This window comes from Talpa europaea, assembly GCF_964194135.1.
Source record: "Talpa europaea genome assembly, chromosome: 11".
Lineage (NCBI taxonomy): Eukaryota > Metazoa > Chordata > Mammalia > Eulipotyphla > Talpidae > Talpa > Talpa europaea.
Window position 1 is genome coordinate 68,711,241 of NC_140078.1, and position 23,747 is coordinate 68,734,987.

Here is a 23,747-nt window from a genome sequence, read left to right on the forward strand (position 1 = left end):
TATTTATGTGGAGAAGAACTGGGGTATAGGCCTGAGGTGCAGGGGGTGAGAGAATTCACCAGAAACAGAGTGGGGAGTAGAACAGGCAGATGTATTGAAATATACTGCTGAGGGAAGCAGTGGGTGAGACAGAGGAGGTCTGCTGCACCATATGTGGGTTAGCTCCCTGGCCCGGGATTGAACTCAGGCTGTGGGGTTGATAGCTCTGGGACTAAGTCCTAGGCCACCAGGGAGGCCTCATTTCAATTAATTTTTGCATATGTTGTATAAGTTATGAAGTAAAGTTCAAACTCCATTCTTTTCTTTTACATATGGAAATACAGTTGTCCCAGCATTGTCTATTGAAGAGACTACACTTTCCCAGTTGGATTGCCTTGCCACCCTTGTTGAAAATCAGTTGCTTATAAACACCCAATTTTATGAATTTTATTTCTAGGCTTTTAATTCTGATCCATGATCTACAGGTGTATCCTTATTCCAGTGTGTACCATTTATATCTTTTGACTTTTGAATCGTGAATGTATTCATTAAAAATAATAAAATTTTAAAATAATTGTTAGCTATGGCCACAACTTAGTCCTCTAATTCCTCTCCAATTTTCAGGAAAGTGTGCTGTGTTGTCATTCAAGGACTTCCTCTCCTGCAGGCCAACTGAAATACCAGAAAATGATATCCTGCTTTGTGAGAGCCGTTATAATGAGAGTGACAAACAGATGAAGAAATTCAAGGGACTAAAGAGGTTTTCACTCTCAGCTAAAGTGGTAGATGATGAAATTTATTATTTCAGGTACAGCTCGAAAAACTAAAGAAAAAAGGCACTTTAGCTTTTAATAGTAAAACTAATATGAAAATAGTATAATCCAGGGTGTTTTTGTTTATATTTTTATTAGATCTTGAACTAGAGCAGCATACATTTTAAAGAGAAACTGTTCAGTTAAAGCTCAAAGGAAAATCATATTTTGCTGAGATGTGGTACCTGTTTAGTGTAGACTCCGGTAATTGTAATTTGGAGACACAAATCCTTCATTCTGTTCATTCTCTGCGAGAGAATATAGTTCTACAGATTACGAAAATTCTTTTCTCTACATTTAGATGATTAGTTCCAACTTTGGACCTGATGCTCTTATGGGTAGAAACAAACATCTGTAAGTAGGTATGACTATAAATTAAAAATTGTACCCATCTTACTATGATCCAACTTACAATTTTTCAACTTACCAGTGGTGTGAAAGTGATAAGCATTCAGTAGACACTGCAGTACATTACTCCCAGGTGATGCTAATCTAAGCAGCATCAGTGAACCAGGGCTTTCTGCTTATGATATTTTCGGGTTCATGGGGATGTATCCCCATCGTTAGCTGGAGAAGATATGTGCATATTTAAATTTGTTTTCCTTGCTGTGCTTAGAGTGTGCATTGCAAATAACAGGAAGTCATTTTTAGATATTAAGGCAAAACATTGCTTTCTGATTAATCCTAGAGTGGTATTAGGTTATTTGATTTTCTTTTTATGTCATTCTTTTAGAAAACCAATTGTTCCTCAGAAGGAGCCCTCCCCTTTGTTGGAAAAGAAGATCCAGTTGCTGGAAGCAAAATTTGCAGAGTTAGAAGGTGGAGATGATGATATCGAAGAGATGGGAGAAGAGGACAGTGAGGTCATTGAACCTCCTTCTCTACCTCAGCTTCAGACTCCCCTGGCCAGCGAACTGGACCTCATGCCCTACACACCTCCACAGGTGAAGGGGGCACGTTCCTATTACTTGTCTCATCCCTAGTTTTGGTGTGCAGCAGACACAAAACAAACTGGAGATATTTATTTAGGATTTATTTTTATTTATTTATGCATATGAGGTACAGGGGGGTGAAAGGATTTACCAGAGACAGAGTAGGGAGCAGAATAGGCAGATTTACTGAAATTTACAGAGCAGGTGGATACACTGCTAAGGGGAGCAGTGGGCGAGACTGGAGAACTCTGCTGCGCCATATGTGGGTCAGCTCCCTGCCAGGGATCGAACTCAGGCCACAGGGGTGATAGCGCTGAGACTTAACGCCTTTGCCACCAGGGCGGCCCCAAAGTGGAGACATTTAGTCCCTACATAAGTGAACTTCAAACTGGAACTCTGTAGGAAGGAGCAGATTTTTTTTCTTTTTCAATGCCATTAATAATTTTAAAATGTAATTCTTTTCATTTCATAGATAACTGTTTTTAATAGCAGATTTTATGAGAAAGCTCTCTTTGCCATGTGTTGAAGAAAAGCAATAAGGAATATGTCAACCTGTTACCCTTGCTCTTACTGCCCAGATCTTTTAAGTTTCTCCTCCTTTAGACCTTGCCTTTTGGTTAAGATGATCCCAGTTGAGTTTTTTTTTTCCTTATTCAGAATTTTCTCAAGACTTAATTATGAGGTCACCATTACAGATTGCAGTTATGGAATGCACTGAAACTTTCGTTTGTTTCTTACATGGTAAGAGACAAGGAGGAGCTGTGTTTTGACCAAGAAAATGGCCAACTATAAACTGAGTGTGTCTGTAACACAGTAGCTACTCATATGTTCCTGGCTTCCAGAAACTTTGGGCAGATAACCTATTGCAATCAATGTTCTGATGCACTATAAGAGCTTTCTGTCTTACAGTCTACCCCAAAGTCTGCCAAAGGCAGTGCAAAGAAAGAAGGCTCCAAACGGAAAATCAACATGAGTGGCTACATCCTGTTTAGCAGTGAGATGAGAGCTGTGATTAAGGCCCAGCACCCAGACTACTCTTTTGGGGAGCTCAGCCGATTGGTGGGAACAGAATGGAGAAACCTTGAGACAGCCAAGAAAGCAGAATATGAAGGTAAATAGAGACTAGGCACAACTGTCTCTGCTTTCTTAAGCAAGGGGGTGTTTTCAGGAGTGCACGTGCATAAACAGGTTTTACTATCTTGTTCTTACCACTTACACATGAACTTTGTGTTGGGGACTGTCTCAAATAGTTCCCATCTAGTAGTTTAAGTGCCAGCCTTGTCCTGACTGAGCAAGCATTGCCCCTGACTTGGCCTCTGATCCTGGCGTGGGTTTTTCCCCACAATTTCTCAAATATTTTGCTTTTAAAAAGTGCATGATTTTCTTCTTTCATCGAGTCTGGTAAGCACACATGTTGAGCTGGGGAATGATTTTATGAGGATGTTTAATTTTGTTTAAAATTAATCTTGAAAGAGGTCTTTCAAAATCAGTGACCTATTAGAACTCTTGAAAAGCCTTATGTTTAAACTCTATGCTGAATCTTGGCTGAAGAACTTGGTTTCCTAGGCCAGTCCTGATCTGTACTGTGTCTACATTCATAGCAGACACACTTTAAAGGCACTTAGGGATCTCTTTGATAAAGCTTAACTGCTGTCATCCTCCTCCTACAATTAAATCATTTTGGGCCATGAACTAGCATTCAAGTATTTAGTGGTTCTTTTCCATAAGGGACAGTTACTTGAGATAGATTTTTGGGTTTTTGTTTTTTTATATCAATCATGACTTTAAAAAGGAAATTAATAATATTCATTAGATCAGGCAGGACTGTTGCCTTGGAGCTACATCTTTCCGTTCTGGATTGTATGTAATGGTTCATCTCGCCAGTTGAGAGCCATCTCTCAATGGTTGACCATAGTGTTTAACTATTATTCTTCTTGGCTAAATACAAATCCATAATTTTTCAGCAAGCAAAGAAATCAATTGTTATAGCTGCCTCCTTTATTAAAAGAGTCTCCAAAGAAACTTTAAAAAAAAAAAGATTTTATTCCTTTCATTTATTAAATTTGATTAGTATAAAATTATCGGACAGGCTACCTTAAGGATCTTTACAGAACTTTGTAAGATGTTCAACCAGAAACACTCATGGCAAAACCAGTTTTTAAAGCACTCCAGATACTTTGTCTTAGAAACTTACAGTGCATATTCCCATATCAAAGTCTTTTAAGACATATAATAAAGAGCCTATTGTTTAAAATCTGGCATTTTGTGAAATTTTACCAAGTGTTCATGTACTATCCCAAAGTACTAATAGTTTTGCAGCACAAGTTTGAGAATCCTAATTGATTCCTTAAAACCTAGAATCTTGGAGAGCTTTGATATTTCTGAGTGAAAGTTAGGAACAAATATACCATTCAATTGGAGGTGTGTTCAGAATGATTCTCAAATGCCTGCTCCAGGGCAGATAAAGCCAGTACTGGGTGGCTGGTTATGTAGAGTGTGAACAAGAGAAAGAAATGTATCTGGAGAAAATGTAAGAGTAAAAAAGGTGGAGCAGGGCTGAAGAGAAGGAGAAATTCTCTCCAAAATCAAAAGTGAGAAGTCTGAAATTCACTGAGAACCTAATGAAAATGATTATATGACTCAGCAATGTCTGCCTGTGAAACAAAATCCAAACTTTTGGTGTTCTGACCCATTGGATTCAAAACCAAACTTTGGAGTTTGGCTGGCTTCATTTAATTAAATAATTCTCTTCTCCAAGACAACCCTATTGGACTCCTCCCAGAAAGAGCCAATAGGTAGCCAATCCAATATTCAGTCCATAGGTTTGAGTTTTTCTTTATTCAACTTCTTTTTTTGGCTCTCCCATTTTACTGTGTCATTTGTGTAATGAAAATACTGGAATTTTATGTGGGGGTCTAGATCATCAGTGTTTTTTTTTTACTATTAGCTCAAGGAAATGGGTTGTTCAAATGGCCTTTGTCCCTCACACTCATTGTACAGAGGATCTGTAAACTGGGACAGTGTTAGTGATGACCAATCTATGCAGGCAGCTCTTTTGCAGCCGAGGAAACTCTGACTTTATTGATTTTCACATTCTTACATTGAAGGATTGGAGCTGTTGCTTCTTGATTCTCTTTAAAGCCATGTGACCTCGTGCTATTTTCCCCCTCCTTAAATCAGCCAATACTAGGCTTTTGAATTTCATGTTGGAAGGTTAATGTGTGGCAGTTGGAGTGTGATATCCGGAGTCAAGGCCACAGGTTGCTGGTTCTCTTTTTATCTTTGGACAAGTCACTACCTGTCTCCGAGCCTCAGTTTGCCCATGTGAAGAGTGAGGAGGATTTCCTATTTCTGAATGGTTGAGCAAAGTCAAACCTGTATTCTGGGAGCTTTGGGAATTCATGTTTCTAGAGTTCTCTAGTAAGGGTCCAGCCTGCCAGCTCCCAAAAAGACTGGGAATGTGATCACTGGGGCTGCTGGTTATGGAGATGCAGACAGAGTCACTCAAAGGATTGAGGAGTGTAGCAAGGTGTGATCCACTGCCCAGTACTGGCACAAGAAATGCTCCTCTTGCATTTTGGATGAAGTAAGAGTGAATTCTGGAATTTTTGTGGATTTAGGATGACTTATGGTCAGCATTGAACTGCTTAGCTTCAGTAAACCTGGTTCTATCGGTACATTGTCCATTGCTTCATATGTGTATATAATTCCCTTCTCTGATGACTGTAGCCTAGAGTATCATGCATTTATTCCCTTGAGGTTTATTAAACACGATGTCTTTGCTTCATTAGAATGTAGAAATTGGTGTTTATTTTTCCTAAAACCTTGTGGAGGAGGCAGTAAGCTACTTTTCCCTTACAGAGTTAATTTTCTTCAGCTGCTAAACCTCATGACACTAATGACAAGAGTCCTCAAATCTTAGTAAAATTGGGTGCAAGGAATCAGGAAAATATAGTAAGTAACAATTGTGCCAAAAATTACAATGGGCCATGGAATTGCTTCATGTTGAAATTATAAATAATTTGTAATGCTATTAATACTAGAATAATGGTAGCGCTTCTCATCTTCAGATGCCTTGTGAGATTAACCACGTTGGTTACGCTGGTGACGTGTTTAAATAAAACCTGTGCTTTCTGAATGTGTGTTGCAGTCTTAACATTCTTGAAATCTTTGCAGACCAGTTCTCAAGATGGGATAGGAAAGCTGGATCTAGGTTACCAAGTGAAATCGGCCCGACTCCTCCTGTGTTGAGACTAGTCATCTACTGTTCCTTCCATTGAGACAGAACTGTTGCCTGTGTTTTTACTAGTCCTGTTGAATGCAATGGATGGTATTTTGAATTCCTGGGTTAAAAACAGAATTGAAAATCTGAAATGCCTTTACAGAGCGGGCAGCTAAAGTTGCTGAGCAGCAGGAGAGAGAGCGAGCAGCACAGCAACAGCAGCCGAGTGCTTCTCCCCGAGCAGGCACCCCTGTGGGGGCTCTCATGGGGGTGGTGCCACCACCAACACCAATGGGGATGCTCAATCAGCAGTTGACACCTGTTGCAGGTAAAAACAGGAGCTAAGACCATTTTTTTCCACTTTAAGAAATTCCTTCATTTTTTTTTTTCTCCAGTGAGGAGTAGGCCACAGTGTCTAGGCTTTTCTCATGACAGTTTCAAAGTTTGAAGTTACCCATGTCATCCTTATATCGCCTTTCCCATATGGGCAATGCCTTGAGCCCAACCCTGGGAATTGGTAGGGAGCAGGTGTTAACCTGGCTGTGGGCATGGTCTGGCGATATTCTTACCTCAGACTGCTGTTGATAGAGAGTTATAGCAGAAAATGTAAATAGACCCTGAATTCTGTTCTGGAGAGATTCCCAAAAGGAAACACAAAAACTAGTCTTTAGGTGATGTTGATTGTCCCGTCTCATTCCAGTATTCAGTTTGCCTTGTTCTGCTGCAGCCATCCTTAAAATACTGGCCATTTAAAAGGATTTTTGACAATGAATTGTAAATCCTTTCCTGGTCACCAATATGCATGACTGCTAAGTGGAATACAAAGTTCTTATTCAATTCATTGTGCCCACTCTGTAATGCTTTTCTATTTTAATTACATTAAACTGCATTTTCTGTTAGTATCCCAGTCACATATTTTTTTAAAAAGAAAAGAAAATGATGAATGTGGTTTGCTTGTGTGTGTTGTCTCTGGTTCTGGTAGCCATAGCAAATTTGGCTGTTCTTGATTTGAATATTCTTACCTGACATCTCTCCAATGAGAAGCCTGCAGACCCCTTCTTGGGTCCCTCCTTTCATGATCTCTCTAGGCTTGATGAGGTCAATGCAAGCCACCCATGTTTCTTCTTAAGGAAGCAGTCTGATCTTTTTACAGGGAGTCCAAGACAGTGTTGTTCAAGGCAGGCTCATTGGGATGCTGTTTTTGTTTTTGCTTTTTCCGTATTTGCTTTTTAAGGATGAGTAGCATAGGGTAACTTTCCATTGTTGCTCCTACCTTTTGTGATGGCAAGTTCTCAAATGCACTTTCGCTGAACTCAGCAGTTGCACTCGCCAAAGCACACCTGGATTGTGACTTTTCAATTCTTTCAGTGTAACTGATGTTGATCTAACAAATCTCATAATCTCCAGCTCTATTCCATGGCCCATTTTGGTTAATGGGGTTCCAGAGGTTTTTAGAAATCAGGCCTTGAACCCGGGGACTTTGAAAGTTAGAATTCCCTCGCTGATATCCTGCTTTGTTCTATTTGATATGTGATATTGTAGCACCGTGCCCTTGACTAAAAAGCCCAGGGACACATTAACAAAATGAATTCAAACAGCTAAAAACACTTGAAAATAGCAGCTGCAGCATTTTAGCTCCCTGTTGGGGAATAACATCATAGAGTTCTCCGTTGGGCTAGAAAGCCCCTGCTCCATATTAAGTTTGTGATGCCCAAACTTCTGGGCGGTGGGAGTGAAGGGCACACATGCTCTACAGTTACCAGTCTTTGGTCTACCATGTGAACTTTGCAGCCAAGAGTGTGATTTTTCATGGATTTATAGGTTCATAGGGCCTAAATCTTAGCCTGTTGCTGTCTGAGACCAGCTTTGCTTACAAGCATTGAAGCTCATTTGAACTCATGTGACTGGGATAATAAATACCAAAGTACAGTTTAATGAAGACAAGTATCATGTCTTTCAGTTCTTAATAATTTCTTCAACCACAGCCAGTGAAGGCTGCGTTCAGATGGGCTTTTGTAATTGAAAGCAAAGCCTCCTAATATTTTTAAATTCCCACCTACTTACTCCTAAAAACTTATCTGGTGGTATGGTTAAAAGGTGGTTTTGTAGCATTGGCTCTAATGTATAAGATGATGGTGTCTGTTCAAAAATAGTGGTTTCTCTCTGAACTCTTAATTTTAAAAAAAACTCATAATTCTATTTCATGTATTGCTATTATATAGAGGTATTACAATTTAAAAGTTGTTTTATTGGTTTGTGTAACTGTAAATTTTTCAGTCAGCTTAGATATGACTAGTGAAGCAGGCTGAATCAGTCTCAGAATTTTCAGTAATTGTACAGCTTTAAAAGACTAAACTTTCATAAATACTTTCTAAATAATTCAAGAAAACTCAAAGAGCAAAATTCTCAAAATCGAGTTTTTCACTGTGACCCAGAGTCCCTCTACAAAGGGTATCTGTAAAAAATGAGGTTTGGCACCAGTCCCTCAACCTTCCCCTTGTGCAAGAAACTGACCAAAGGTGATTGCCTTTGGGGGGTGGCAGTGGGGGAGCCTTGTGTTCGGTTCATTGTGATGACTTCAAATCCCAGAAAAGTCAAGTTATTTTTCTTGATTAAAAAATGTCATGTTCTTTAAAGGTCTATTGATAGGTGAGTCTTTGTCATTTTGAAATTTTCCTCCTTTTCACTCCTTTTGCCAAAAATACTTGTTTCTTGAAACTTGCCTAGGCAGCATAAAATATTTTGTCAGGTGAAGATATACTTTGAAAATAAAAGAATAAGCCTCTGTTCACAAAAATTCTGTACCTCATTGAAAATGCTATTAACTGAAGGTTTATGTGAGGACATTTGTGAGCTTGGAGACAGTGATGACAGTTGGCATTTTCTCATGTCAGCAGAGCCTGATTCTCCAGCCGTTCCTCCTAAGGTGTGCATGTGGGCTGCTGAGTGACCTGGGCTTTGGTTGGCTTGGGAGGATTTAGGGTTTATCTTTTTATCTTATGTTTTGAGCTCTAAAGTTGAAACATCATTCATTGTGGTAGCTCTTAACTGTTCCCTGGCTCAAGCCCAAGCATGATCCATTCTAACCAGCAGTGGTGGGACTAGAAGGGAGGAGGGGTGGACATACGAACCTTGAAAAATTCTTACCCCTAAGCTGGAGAACCATGCTTTGTGTGATCAGGGCTATGCGCCTCATTTCTCTCCATTCCAGTTTCCCCTCATGTATACCCATGATAGGCATATGAGTGTGGGCAGAATGATGGGGTTTATACTGTTCAATTAGAATCTCAGTTGGCAGAACTGGTCACTGTTTGAACAGCTTGCAATAATCATGACCTTGGGAAGACTGTTACTGGAACTCTTCATTATTATTACTTAGTTGAAAACATACAGCATATTTATCCCAGGAAAAATAACTACAAATAATAATATACTAATACTAATTCATCCAAAAATGTTGTTTTCGTATTTGTAACTTTTTATTTTGTTCATTTTTGCAACAAAATAATTGCACTAATTGCTGTTATATCATGCAGTACTAAGGGTGCTTTATTCATTGGTAGTGCATGTGAGGGGGGGTGTTATTACTTAGCTCATGTTGCATGTTAATGATGCATGTCTGAAATTTGTTGTCCTTCAAGGCATGATGGGTGGCTATCCGCCAGGCCTTCCACCTTTGCAGGGCCCAGTTGATGGCCTTGTTAGCATGGGCAGCATGCAGCCACTTCACCCTGGGGGGCCTCCACCCCACCATCTTCCACCAGGTGTGCCCGGCCTCTCGGGCATCCCACCACCGGGTAAGAACTTCATCCTCATTCACTCATTAATCTCATTTTCATATTCTCTTTTTCTCCTTCAGCCAGTTGTTCCAGGAAGTACCTGCTGCCCATTGTAGCCAGGCCTTCCTTCACTGAGAACCTCAGGGATGTCAGCAGCAGGACCTGTCCTGTGTGTTGAGCAAGTGGCTCAGTACCTGTGCCCTTGGGCACCTGGCTGCCTAGCAGCAGCACAGGACACATGGCAGAGATCAGACTCAGCAGACCAAGGGACAGGAGACATACTCTAAAATCATTAAATCTGACATGTGCTCAAACCAAACAAGTCATGCCCTCTAACAGTGAATGAAGTTTCCCCAATCGCTAGTTCAGAGTTACATATAAAATTGCTTTTGCTACTGAGTACATTTATTCCTCTGGTACAATTCTAATTGTACAGGGTCTTCTGTATAGAGTCCCTTCTCTCTCCAGCTTCTCAAACAGCCCTTCCAAAGGGACTGCAGAGTGGCTAATGTAGAACTGTTCAGAATGCTTTCAGTCTGACTTGGTAACAAAAAGGAGTGAACAAACTTGCACTGAGTTAATTTTCTGTGATGAATCCCCAAGAAGCTTGATGTAACATTTTTAACAGCAGCATAACCCACCAAATTAAGTATAGCCACTAATTTGTCAACAGAAGTTCAGAATTTTTTTCATGTAAAGACATAAAGATATGGAGTCAAAAAATACCTCTAGTTCTACTTTATAATCACTCAGCACATTGAAATGTTATTTGGAAAGGAAAGTCATAAATTCCCATTTTAATTGTGATCATATGCAAAAGAATTCACCGTTAACTATAATCTAATGCAGAGAACATGATCTTATGATGACTTGAAATAGCATTTGATCCAAAATAGTAGCTAAAGCCCAGTCCAGATGATGAAATGTAGAAATATTAAACATGCTTATACCACCATTGGATATACTGTATATACAGAATTCCAAATGATGTTTCATAAGGTATACCCAAACCTGTGCCAGATGGACAAACTTGGTTGCTTGGCCTAGAGCCTCTGGCACACTCTTTGTGAGTATTGCTTAGAAAAATGGCTGTAACTCCACAGAAGTGTTTGTTCCGGATGTACCCAGAAGAGAAAATGTTTGTGGTAATGGGTGCTTCATTATGGAATAACCTGTGTGTGAGGTGCTGTTGCAGCAGGGATCATAAAAGGGGTATGGCTCTGTGGCAGGTAGAATTGGCCCTAATTCTGAACCCTCTCGCCTGACACAGCCTGTCTGACTTAGTCAAACCAGGTTGGAGGTGACATCTAGGTGCATGTTGTGCTCATTGAGAAGCACATATAAGGCTAGCACCCTCCAGAAAGTAGGTATTTTTTAGTGATTGTTGGGGTACAGCTCTCTCCCTTTTCCTGATCAGATTCTAAATTACATTTAAAGGAGGCACAACACACCAGGTTATTGTCAGGAAGATAGGGAAGAACTCTTGTTAGTGCCTACACATGTACATGTGTAGGAGAGGGTGATTCAGTGAGCTCCTCTGATGACTCAACCCACATTGTAGCTGGCTGCCCCTTAGCATGGCATTTGGAAGAGGGCACTGCTATTTATTTGCATTGCCCCAAAAGATTGATATAGACAGGGCCTCCCCTGGTGGCGCAGTGGTTGAGCGCTGGGCTGTGAGGCTGCCCGCAGCCTCTGTTGCGCTGGTTCATTCCCCAGCCACCAGCGAGGGTCCCACAAAAAAAAAAAAAAAGATTGATAATAGACAGCTCAGGGATCCCCACTGTGTTGTGGGATATAAGGTGGGAGAGTGTCTTGGGGGTTAATATGTTGCTGGAGAAGCAGCACCTTACCCACCACAACCTCTGCATTCATTCACAGATAATCATCAGGACTACTACGGTGATCCAGGTGGTGTTCTGCATATTTGGAATATAAAAACCCCTGTTTTATAAACAAGAAATTTATTTTCACTTTATTATTTACTCTCTAAGAAATGTCTAATGTTTCTGAAAATGGCATTTAGCAGTTCTGAATCTTAGAATAGTGAGTTCAGTCTGGTCAAAATACAACATTTTGAATCCAGAGAAACTACAGAGTATGAATTTATTTCCTCTCAATCCTTCTGTGCCAACACTAGTGACTCCATTTAGAACCAGAGGTATTAGTGGCCTATGGGGGGACATTCGGGGGTTCCTCTGATGTCCACAAAACTCATTTAATTTTGCACTTGTACAACCACTTTCCTTGTGTCCCTGCTGCTGTACTAGCACAGCAGGTACTGTTGAGCCTGATTATAATGCTATTACTGCTTAAAATAGGCTGCAGTGGCAGGAAAATGTGTTGTCAGAAGAAAAATACTCTGAAAATAGGGGTGTATTCTCACTGTACATTACCTAGGGAAATACTAGAATTTCATGCAGACTTCAAATAATTTATAAGCCACAAGTAATTTGTACATATTTTACAGATTATACCAGCATTGTACTTTAAGTACCTAGAAACAAAAGACTATGAAATTTCCATTACAATGTTACATCCTGTTTGGGGTACTTAAGGTTCCTATTCACAAAGACTCAAGGGCAGATCATAGGTTTGCTTATTTATAAATGGCATCATTTCTTAACAGACAGTAGTTTTTCAGTCATCTCAACCTAGAACCTCTAATTATGCCATTGCATTCTAAATTATAGGTGTGATGAACCAAGGAGTGGCCCCTATGGTAGGGACTCCAACACCAGGCGGAAGTCCTTATGGACAGCAGGTGAGCCTCCCTGTTGGAATTTCTAGAACTCAAGAGAACTAAAATTACCCTCTTTCTTAGAGTATGTGCCAAGTATTTTTCCCCATCACCAAGTGTTGTATGGTCTTTCAGGTGGCAGTTTTAGGGCCTCCAGGGCAACAGGCACCACCTCCATATCCTGGCCCACATCCAGCTGGCCCCCCTGTCATACAGCAGCCAACAACGCCAATGTTTGTGGCCCCCCCACCGAAGACCCAACGGCTTCTCCACTCAGAGGCTTACCTGAAATACATTGAAGGACTCAGTGCTGAATCCAACAGCATTAGCAAGTGGGACCAGACACTGGCGGGTAAGAAGAGTCCTTTTAATTAAGCCTTTGCAGAATACAAAAGTCTTCTCTCTACTTTTGGCATGTTAGTGTTCTAGAAAAAGTATCCATTTTTCTCTTACACAAGTGAAATCTCATATTCAATAGGGATTTGGAGCATCTTTATAGCTTTGTTAACATTGATATTATACATTGGAAATTTTTTTTGCTAAATTTCAAAGCTTAGTTTTGTCACAAACATTGACATTATTGACATTAATATTGAAGGAATTATTAAATATCAGTAGTGCCTACAACTAAGCACTCGTTGCAGTATTTTATATATGTATATATATAAAATACTGCAATATTCACTGATATTGAATATTGATGATCATGATCAGGTCTTTAGATGTGCAACTTCTTATGTTTTCATTTTAGTATAGAATTAGGCTGTATTGTGCAGCTCTTTGGGTAAGGTCGTTATAGATTAGGTAATTCCTAAAAAAAATTTTTTTAAGCATAAAACAAAATATGCTTGGCTAGGTAATCTCATACCTAACTAAATGGTTTTCTAAAATCCAAAATGCCTAATGAAATGACATAGACTATTTGCTTGGAAATATTCTGTAGAGTAAAATTATAATACTTAATAAATAATAAATATTTTATGTTTTAATAAATCTCAGTCCTGGGGATTGAGGGAAAATTTATTACCTTAAATTTCCCATTTATATTGTTCTGTCTGCACTTTAATTTTCAGCTCGAAGACGTGACGTCCATTTGTCAAAAGAACAGGAGAGCCGCCTTCCCTCTCACTGGCTGAAGAGTAAAGGGGCCCACACCACCATGGCAGATGCTCTCTGGCGTCTTCGTGATTTGATGCTCCGAGACACCCTCAACATTCGCCAAGCATACAATCTAGAAAACCTTTAATCACATCAATTACGTTTCTTTTATAGAAGCATAAAGAATTTTGTGGAACAGTAGCCATTTTAGTTACTGGGGGTGGGGGGGAGGAACAGAGGATGATAATTTTTATTGAATTTTACTGTACATCACAAGGCCATTTTTATATAAGGACACTTTTAATAAGCTATTTCAATTTGTTTTTGTTATATTAAGTTGACTTTATCAAATACACACAGATTTTTTTGCATATGTTTCCTTCGTTTAAAACCAGTTTCATAATTGGTTGTATATGTAGACTTGGAGTTTTATCTTTTTACTTGTTGCCATGGAACTGAAACCCTCAAAGGTTTTGTCTTGGCTTGGGTTTTGTTTTTTGTTTTTTGGATTTTATATATATATATACATATATGTGTATATATATGCATATATATATGTGGAAAAAACAAAATGAAAAAAAAAATACACACACACAAGAGTTTACAGATTAGTTTAAGTTGACAATGAAATGTGAAGCTGGTCCTAGTTTACATCTTAGAGAGGGAGTGTACTTGTGTCTGTTTCATGTGCCTGAATATCTTAAGCCACTTTCACAAATGCTGTTTCTTACAGATGCAGTGAAAGTTCAGTTCACTTGAAAGGTTGTTGTTTAGGTTATAGATGTTTGGCAGACAGGGCATGTTTGCTGTATTGCACTCGCTACAGAAATCTGATGTGTGCTGTGCATCCGTCTGCAGCTAGTGCTCCTCCCGGACAACTGGAGGGAGAGAGCACCTTTTCTTTTGCTGAGTTAGACCTCTCTGGTGTCAGTTATTTTTACAGAACATGTGCACAGCCCTGAATTATATTTAGTCTTGGCAGGTAAGTGTAAGGGTACTTTTGATCTATTTATAATGAATTCACAATTTATGCCTATATGTTACATGATTTAAAATTTTAAATCTCTTACATTGAAAAATGAAGTTCATCTTGAAGAAAACTGAAGTATGCTGTGCATGGAGATGATTTTGTTTTAAACATAACACCTAACCTAACATAGGGAAGGGAGTTTATATCTGGATATGAACTGTATCAGAAGCATAATTGTGAAAGGGTAGATTACCTGCATATGCAAATATGTTTTACTATTCTTCATTTCTTCTTTATCAGATATGGCATTTTTTTTTTTCTTTTAAGATTCAAGGTTGTTAATTCTCAACCAGAAATTTAAAACTTTCTAAAATATTTCTAAAATTTAGCTTGTGCTTTTGAATTTCAGGAGAAACGAATCATAATTTAAGAAAATGCTCACTGAAGAGACCATTATAAATCCCAAATAGTTGGGTTTGATGACCCTTATCTCTTTTATATAACCCTAAAATAAACATTTGGAAGCAGTGTATGATACTTAGGTAGAAAGTATCAAACATGCATAGTAGTATTTCACTCTGCTTTGAAACCTGCTTTACTGTGACAAAGTGATTTCCATTGTGGTGGAGCTCCCACTGCTGTTTGTAAATGGAGAGGACTCTCAGAGGGTACTGTTTTCCTTTTAATCTGGTATGAATCAATACCTAGATATTTAATTACCATTCTTACTAAATCATGAGGACAAAAGAGAGTGTAGAATGGAATAAAGTCTTCTGTATCTAGATGCTTTAAATACAGGAGGCCCTTGTAACATAATTGCCTATAGTCAACCACTGGATCTCAATTTGTATCAAGTATTTTAAATCTGAATTTTAAAAGATGTATTGCAGTAGTATGTCAGTACCTTATTATTAAACTGAATCAGATAAATAAATCTTCAGTTCCTGGTTATTTGGGCCAATCATCGTGGACTGTATAATACAATCAGATTATATTATTTCTAGACATCCTTGAATTACACCAAAGAACCTGAAATTTAATTTTGGTTAAGTTATTTATTTATTTCATGTATTCATTTTATTTCCCTTTTTAAGGTCTGGATGAGACTTCTTTGGGAAGCTTCTAAAAACTCTTCACGATAGGCTATGTGGGGCATTAGAAGCCAGAACACTCCTTCTTAGGGGCTCCTTCCCAGTGTCTAGAGGTACTGTAGGAACCATAAATCTAGCCAGGGTCTTCCCTAAGGCAGTGCATAGCCGGGCCAGGGGGCCACTAGGCAGGCCCTAATTACATTTTTTAAAGAATAACTATGTATTTATTTTAAAATCATGTTTTTTTGTTCATTAACTTGGAGAATATCAGTTAATATTTAGGATATGAAATTTGAGGTCAGCCATCTCCCAAAAAAAGAAAAAAAGTCCTGACAAGAAAATACAAGTAAACTATACATCTTTTTTGCTTTTCATGAGTTTTAGGAACTATAAATAATAGGGCTTACAAAGTATAATAGTCTACGTGTTTTCAAAATATAAGTTCACGTGGAAAAGAATTTTGTTTATGTGTTGGGGAGGAAACCCTATAGGTTTAAAATAGTATGCCAGCCAACTGATTTAAAAGGCCTTGAATTATTTTGTTTTTGAACCCACCCTTCTTTTCCTGAGGAATAATTGAGAGGGGTATTTGTTTGTGTAAAATCTCCAAATTGGTGGTGTTGACTTTTGAGCTTGAACATTTTCAGATCTGATTAAAACTTGGTTTATTATCATTTCTGTATCAAAAGAGGTTTAAGTGGTAATTAGTCTTATAACATGTATGTATCATATGTTTGTTCTTCTACAGCTTTTTAATTCAAATAAAAATGGAGTTTGCAAAGTGATTTGGATTAACCAGGTTTGGTTGTTCTGTTAAGCTTGTGTCTAATGTTAGTTTCAAGTAAATTTAATTCCTACAAACCTTGATTTTTTATGCTGACAGGGATACAACTGCCAATTGAAGGGAAGAGAGCTGGAGGTGGAGGTGAAAACTAGTGCCCAGGTTCTGGTTCAGGGCTAAGGCTACATTAACATGGAAGGGGAATGTAGTCAAGACTATAGCCCAGTGTGCCCCTCGCCACATCTCTCAGGCTGGCAGTCAAAGAATTCCAAACATGTCCTCAGTATGGGCAGACATACAAGTTGAAGTTAAAATGAAGAGTTACTAAAGGCAAAAGGTAAGGTAAGCATATCCTCTCTCATACGGCATTTTAACTCATTTCAGATAGTCAACTGTCTGTAGCCAGAAGAAACAAGTGGCCCAGGATTGTCTCTGACATGCTTATGAGCTCTTAAAACTTGACCACACTTTTAATAGAAAGTGTTGGTAAAATCAACCAACTGTTTTCCTCTATATCACTTTGCAAATCCCTGTGGTTCTGTTCTCCTAAGAGTTTAAGGCTATCATGCCATCTGCACTCGAGCATATTTTGAGATACTGACATATAAATCCTCCAGCAGAACATAATAAGCAAACACATGCTAAGTATTACTCTTTTGTTTTTAGGTTGGAAATGTGGTAGGTCAGCTGAGTGAAAGTTCTGAAGTTGACAAATTGATAAACTATTTCTAGCCCCAAGGTGTAGTAGTTGTCTTATAAGACATCTTATAAAAGATTCTTGCCACATAACAAATATGGCAAGAAATTCCTATTTTAATATGCTTGTGTGAAGACTAAGGGTTGATACTGCTTTAATAGGAAAATATGGTCGAGTGTGTATGTTTTTTTAAAAGAGGTTAACTCCATATGAAAAACTCACAAAAAGATTAACATGACTAAGTTTTAACATTAAAAATTTAGGTAAGGCCACCCTGGTGGCGTAGCGGGTTGAACACATCGCTGTGAAACTGTCCGCAGCCCCTGCAGTGCAGGTTCGATTCCTGGCTGGCCAGGAAGATTCCCACATGGTGCGGCAGAACTCTCCTGTCGCACCCACTGCTCCCCTCAGCAGTGCTTTCGGTCTGTTTGTTTGTTCTGCTCCCCACTCTGTCTCTGGTGAATCCTCTCACCCTCCCGCACCTCTGGCCTGTACCCCAGCTATTGTATAAATAAAAAATAAATAAAATAAAATTTATTTTAAAAAATAAAATTAGGTAAGACTTCCAAATCAGACTGCTAGATGAACAAGATAGCAGTCCTCAGTTACCTATGTGCTTAATTTAGGTACTTTCTTTTTTTTTTTTTAAGATTTATTTGTTTATTTATACAAGCACTGGGTACAGTCAGAAGCGCGGGAGGGTCAGAGGCTTCACCAGAGTCAGAGTGGGGAACACAACAGGCAGACTGACGAAATACACTGCTGAGGGGAGCAGCGGGCGGCAGGAGAGGTCTGCGTGCCATGTGGGACCCTCGCCGGTGGCCGGGGATCGAACCGGTGCTGCAGAGGCTGCAGGCAGCTTGGCAGCCCAGCGCTCAACCACTGCGCCACCAGGGGAGGCCCAATTTAGGTACTTTCTGTATTGGTTCAGATGATAAACATGAAGCTCCAAAGTCCACAGTCTTTCCCCAGCGCTACAGTGTGGATTTCTAGCAATTGATGCTAATTATATTTTTGTCATTCTAGAGTATATACTGTGGTGTGTTTAAATTTTGGGTTATTAATTTTTTTGCCTTATCTTGCCACACTAAGGTGCACTATAGTCTGTAAGCAGCATATAAAATGATTACAGTTCTTTTCACTTTCAATTAAGTTCCCTTTAGTAGTCCAAATATCTGATTAAGGCAGTCATATTCTTTAATAGATTAAAAAAAAATTTTGAGGCTGGGGCCTCCCTGGTGGTGCAGGGGTTAGAGCCTCAGCACTATCAAGGTATCACCAGCTACTACAACATCAGTTCCATCCCCATCCCCAGCCAGGGAGCTGACCCAAATGGTGCACAGACCTCTCCTGTCTCACCCGCTGCTCCCCTCAGCAGGGTTTTTCAGTAGATCGCCTGTTCTGCTCCCCATTGTCTGTGGTGCATCCTTTCACTCCCCACACCTCTGGCTTACACTTTAGTTCTTGTATGCATAAATCTTCCAAAAAAAAAAAATTTCTTTTGGAAGCAAAGTTTTGTTTTTTGTTTTTTTTTTAAAGATTTATTTATTTGTGCATACAAGAGCTGGGGTACAGGCAGAGATGAGGTGAGAGGATTCACCAGAGACAGAGTGGGGAACAGAACAGGCAGACTGACTGAAACACACTGCTGAGGGGAGCAGCAGGTGAGACAGGAGAGGTCTGCTGCACCATGTGGGTTGTTTCCTGGCCGGCCGGGGATGGAACTTGTGCTGCAGAGGCTGCGATTGTGGAAGCAAAGTTTAAAAGCCTGCACCTTAGATGAATTTCTTACTCTGTCATCCATACTAACATGCTCTGTAAGTGTCTTCCATTTTATTTATTTTTTTTTGGCATGTTTTTTATTTATTTATTTGTTTGTTTGTTTGTTTATACATGCACTGGGTACAGTCAGAAGCGCGGGAGGGTGAGAGAATTCACCAGAGCCAGAGCGGGGAGCAGAGCAGGCAGAAGGACCGAAGTACACTGCTGAGGGAAGCAGCGGGTGGCAAGAGAGGTCTGCGCACCATGTGGGACCCTCCTCCTGTGGCCGGGGAGCAGCCGGGGTTCGAACCGGCGCCGCAGAGGCCGCGGGCAGCTTCGCAACCCAGCGCTCAACCGCTGCGCCACCGGGGAGGCCCAAGTGTCTTCCATTTTAATACAATCTCTTTGGTATTCTGCTTGCATAAAATCGGGAATTGGCCCATCATCTTCAAAGATTGCCCTTCAATAAATAAGGATTCAAATGTTGTTTTTTTTTTTAACCAAAAAGGAAAAAACTCTAGGGAAGAATTGACACAAAATTTAGGATAGTGATTCTCCTCAGTGGAGGCAGCAAGGTAGGCTAGGGAAGGAACCCACAGCAGACACAGATTTCCTGATGGTTTTATTAGTGTTCACTACTATTTTTTGTAAAAGGTGTGTTACATATTTTCTGTATCAAGTATTTGTAAAACTTGAAGGAAAACATGGAATAAGGCCATATAATTGACTCATACAATTTTAGTTTCTTCTGTAGCCATCTAATCAATAAAATTTTGCCTGTGAAGTTAGGTTTACCAGGAACTCTTTTAAGTGACAAAGTGCTGTTAGCCATCTCTGGTCTTCAAACTCAAGTCATCTCTCTGTGATGGCTGTAGAGTTTGCTTTAATGAGATGTGAATACTCATCAGTAGGTCTTTATTTAGACTGTAAGGGTTCTAAAATAAATGGACTTAGAAAAATATTCCTAGAAAATTTTAGCAAGAGACCATTAACTTGAGGATTACTTGTGGCCTTAAGTACCTTTTGCTTTATTCGTGAGCAATAGTTAGAAACTATTTTGAAGTGTAGTCTTCTTTAATATAGATACCTTCTTGTTTGAAATGATGTTGGATATGGTTAATGTAAGCATGGAAAGATGCCTTTCTTTTTCTACCAAGTGTCCCAAAGTTATTTTGGGTCAAATTGTAAAATCTCTCCAGTAGCTGAGCCTCCGATTTAGCTGGTTGCTGTACGCTGGAGCAGTATTTTTATCTTTAGCAGCAAGATGAAAGCAACATCATCACAGAGCAGTATGAAGCCTGATGTCCCCTAGTCCTCATGGAGGTCCAGCCCTTGTATGTTACTGGAGCCAGGCAAGGGAAGAGTTAATTTTGTTCACAAGAGCACTTAACGTAAGTAATGTGTGGTCAGTCAGAAACTCCCACCACCCTAACAAAATGTTTACAACTTAGTAGCTGGCAGATGTGTAATTAGCATAATTATCCTGATTTAAATTGTCTTGTAGTAAAGATCTTTTATGTCACCATTAAATCTGAATTCTGCAAAAAAGTGGATCAGGTATCATTTGTGGCCTAAAAACAAAGAAGTTCACAAACAATTGAAACTGCACTGAAAAGCAACTGATTGATCCTTCAATTTGTTAAAATATATTTCACAGACTAGTTTCATTGAGCAGATGTGTTCTAGGAGGAAATAATTTTCACTCAAGTGCTGTCCACAAATAACTTGGGAAGTATTCAAGCAGAGAGAAAAACTGAAAAATTCTTTGTAAAGGCAGTTGTGTATAAGAACAAGAAATCTGTAAAGTACATTCTTAATGGAGTTGAAACCAGCAGTAAAATTTAATAGTTACTTTATTGACTGCTGAAGTTCAGTCTCTGAAGCATCTTCCAGCCTTTTCTGATATTGTCTCTCTGAGGCTTTTCTACGGTAGACATCATCTGTATCAAACAAAAAAATAATCTTAAGAGAAAAATAGATCTGAGTAATGTAACCAATAATCTGTCGCCTATTCCTGAATCTAAACATTAATGTTCAACTCAATACCAAAATAAACTTAATTTAAAACAAAAGTTAAATGAGGACTGTGTTAAGAGTTCGGAACTTCAACAGCAGGGTAAGAATTGCTGTCTTCAAAGATAGGATCATGTCCTACCATGCATCTTGGCCATGTTTTAAGATCTCCCTCACTTCCCTTTCCCCCCCACAATTCCTATTCTGCCCTCTGAAAGTATAACATTCTGCTCTGACCACATCTTCTACTACCTTCCTAACCCTCCTGTCCTTGGACCTCCTCCAATTTCCCCATATCTTTGGTCCCTGAATTCCCCCCAGCTCCTTCTTGTTCTTTCTGCCCAAACCAGCTGAAGTTGCCTCTCCTGTCAATATCGGCGTCTTGACAAAACCCCAAGGAGTAATCCACCTTCCTTCATGCCTCACCCTGCCTGCTTTGCACTGCAGGGTCAACTGATGCATCTACCTATGTCTGGTTTCTTCAGTCATCACCCTGACTGCTCACCCAACCACAGATGGACATGAACTATTCTTCACAGAAAAGCATCAACAGTAAAGAATTCTTCATGAATTCCCACCTTCTCAAGGTCTACGGTGTCTCCAGCCTCTTGTCACCCCACCTTCGCTGATTAGTATCAACATTATCTTCAAGTGGGGAGATGGAGGGCTTATTTTTCCTTCAGAGTCAAACTTACAAACCTGCTATCTTCTGTGATAACCCTCCTGATTTCCCTCCTTGCTGCTCTCAGCCACCCTGGGGCTTGACTCTTTCATCACAATCTGCTTGTTCCCCCTGCCGCAGCTGTGCTACCACAGCCTCTACTCACTCCTAAGTCCAAACACCAAGTTCTATTAGTACTACCTCTGGAGTGTCCCTCTCTGCCTTCTTGGCATCTTTGATGTCCCCACCCTAGGCCATGCCACCATCTCAAATCTGGACAGTCACACAAGCTTAGTTCCTGCCATTCTCCACATGTTAATTCACTGGCACTTAAAACCCTTCAATCCTTTGAAATACATTCTTGGTTCTCCAGTCCTTTTGTGGTCCTGCCCAGGTACCTTTCTAACCACTTTACCTCTCCCTCTGCTTACTTGCTTCAGTCCCTCAAACATAATTTCACACCTTGTCTGCCCTTACCACTAGGGTATGTTGACACAACTCCCTAAACGTTTCATTTGGCTGACACCTACTCCATCTCAGGTCCTGTGTGACACAATTTCTCCTGGAAGTCTGTACCAGCTAGTCCAACCAAGGCATTCCAACACAAATTCCTTTGCTTTTTTTCCTGCCTGCCCCCCCTCCCCACATACACTTTCCTTTCAGAGCATGACCACACAGAGGAACTGTCTTTATGACTCTCCTCCCATTATCCCATTAGAGCTCTTTTGGTGTTGAGGCTCCCTTGCCTTGCTTCTTATATCCTCTATTAGTGCTTACTAAATAGTGATGAATGGATGAACAGAGCTAAATAGTTTAGAAAGTACTAACAACTTTTTTAATGAGGGTTGGCAATTCCACCCTCAGTTATACCTGTTTCAGAAGGACAAAGCAGAAAGGAGCTAGGGGTTGGGAAGTCTTCCTAGAAGAAGAGGAACTAGCCTATACTGAGCTGCTCCTCACAAAGTAATGCCAAACTTCACAGTGCTGGGTTCTGCTGCTAATGACTGCCCTGTAAAGACAGTGGTAATTAGCTACGCCAAGCAGACCAAGCTCCCTATAGGGTTTGGACTTAAGAATCCAGAATACTGGGCCTCCTGGTGGCGCAGGGGTTAGACAGTGCTATCAACCTCTCTCCAGCCACAGGTGGCACGAGTTCGATCCCCCGCTGGCCAGGGAGCAACCCACATGGCCTGCAGACCTCTCCTGTCTTGGCTACTACCCTCAGCAGTGTATTTCAGTACATCTGCCTGTTCTGCTCCCCAATCTCTGGTGAATACTCTCAACACCCCCGCACCTCCGGCTTACACCCCAGCTCTTGTATACATAAATAAATCTTTTTTTTTTTAAAGGCATGTATTATTTATTTATTTGTTTGTTTGTTTATACATTCACTGGGTACAGTCAGAAGCGCGGGAGGGTGAGAGAATTCACCAGAGCCAAAGCGGGGAGCAGAACAGGCAGAAGGACCGAAGTACACTGCTGAGGGGAGCAGCGGGCGGCAGGAGAGGTTTGCGCGCCATGTGGGACCCTCCTCCGGTGGCCGGAGAGCAGCCGGGGATCGAACCAGCGCCACAGAGGCCGCGGGCAGCTTCGCAACCCAGCGCTCTACCGCTGCGCCACCGGGGAGGCCCCATAAACAAATCTTAAAGAAAAAATTCAGAATACTGCCCGGTTAGCAGAAGTGTACATGAATCCTTAGGACCCCACCCACTTCTATGCTCTGTTCCGTGGGCGAAACCACTGTCAGAGGCAAGACGCAGGGCTGCACCAATGGAGGTCACCCTGAATGGGGTCACGTGCCCTTCTAAGTGCAAAGGTTTCAGGTTGAGCACCAATGTGCCTATATGTCGCCCCATTTACAGGAGAGCAGGGAGCAAGCGTTTCAGTGAAATGGAACTGCACTTGCCCTTCTGACCAAAGTAAAAGCAGCGCTGGGCTGGGCTGAGCTGTCCTGGATCGTAAAAAAATAGCCCACAGAGAATTGGGTCCCTCCCCGCCTCAGGCCTTCCTGAAAAGAAACGGAGACCGCTGCACCCTCACACACGCACACCCTCACTTACAGAAGGTCTCCTGGCCCACGCGCACTTTAATCATGATCCACTCCATCATTCCTCCCAGGACAAAGAAGAAGGGCAGGAACCTGTAGACGCCAAGTCGCTGCTTCCCGGGCACCCGCTGCAGAACCCGCCTCACCTGGGCCCTGGAAAACAT

At 40.5% G+C, this 23,747-nt stretch overlaps 2 protein-coding genes across 5 annotated transcripts in view; one reads left to right on the forward strand and one right to left on the reverse strand.

Moving 5' to 3' along the window:
- The window catches only part of PBRM1 (polybromo 1), a gene marked incomplete at both ends in the record, with an annotated part of 95,701 nt that extends 81,991 nt beyond the window's left edge, over positions 1-13,710 (forward strand). For 3 of the 4 annotated variants that reach the window (XM_084248150.1, XM_084248151.1, XM_084248152.1), the window contains 8 exons: positions 604-787; positions 1,525-1,735; positions 2,633-2,834; positions 6,109-6,273; positions 9,587-9,742; positions 12,418-12,488; positions 12,600-12,816; positions 13,538-13,710. In XM_084248150.1, the coding sequence (XP_084104276.1) occupies positions 604-787; positions 1,525-1,735; positions 2,633-2,834; positions 6,109-6,273; positions 9,587-9,742; positions 12,418-12,488; positions 12,600-12,816; positions 13,538-13,710 (1,379 nt within the window). The remainder of the gene's footprint in view (positions 1-603; positions 788-1,524; positions 1,736-2,632; positions 2,835-6,108; positions 6,274-9,586; positions 9,743-12,417; positions 12,489-12,599; positions 12,817-13,537) is intronic. The other variant, XM_084248153.1, reaches the window with a different exon arrangement.
- A 7,000-nt stretch (positions 13,711-20,710) lies between these two features.
- UQCC5 (ubiquinol-cytochrome c reductase complex assembly factor 5) lies at positions 20,711-23,747 on the reverse strand (the record flags this gene model as incomplete). Its single annotated transcript, XM_084246828.1, has 2 exons — positions 20,711-20,802; positions 23,597-23,747. 2 exons carry the CDS (start codon positions 23,745-23,747, stop codon positions 20,711-20,713), a joined length of 243 nt encoding a protein of 80 aa, XP_084102954.1.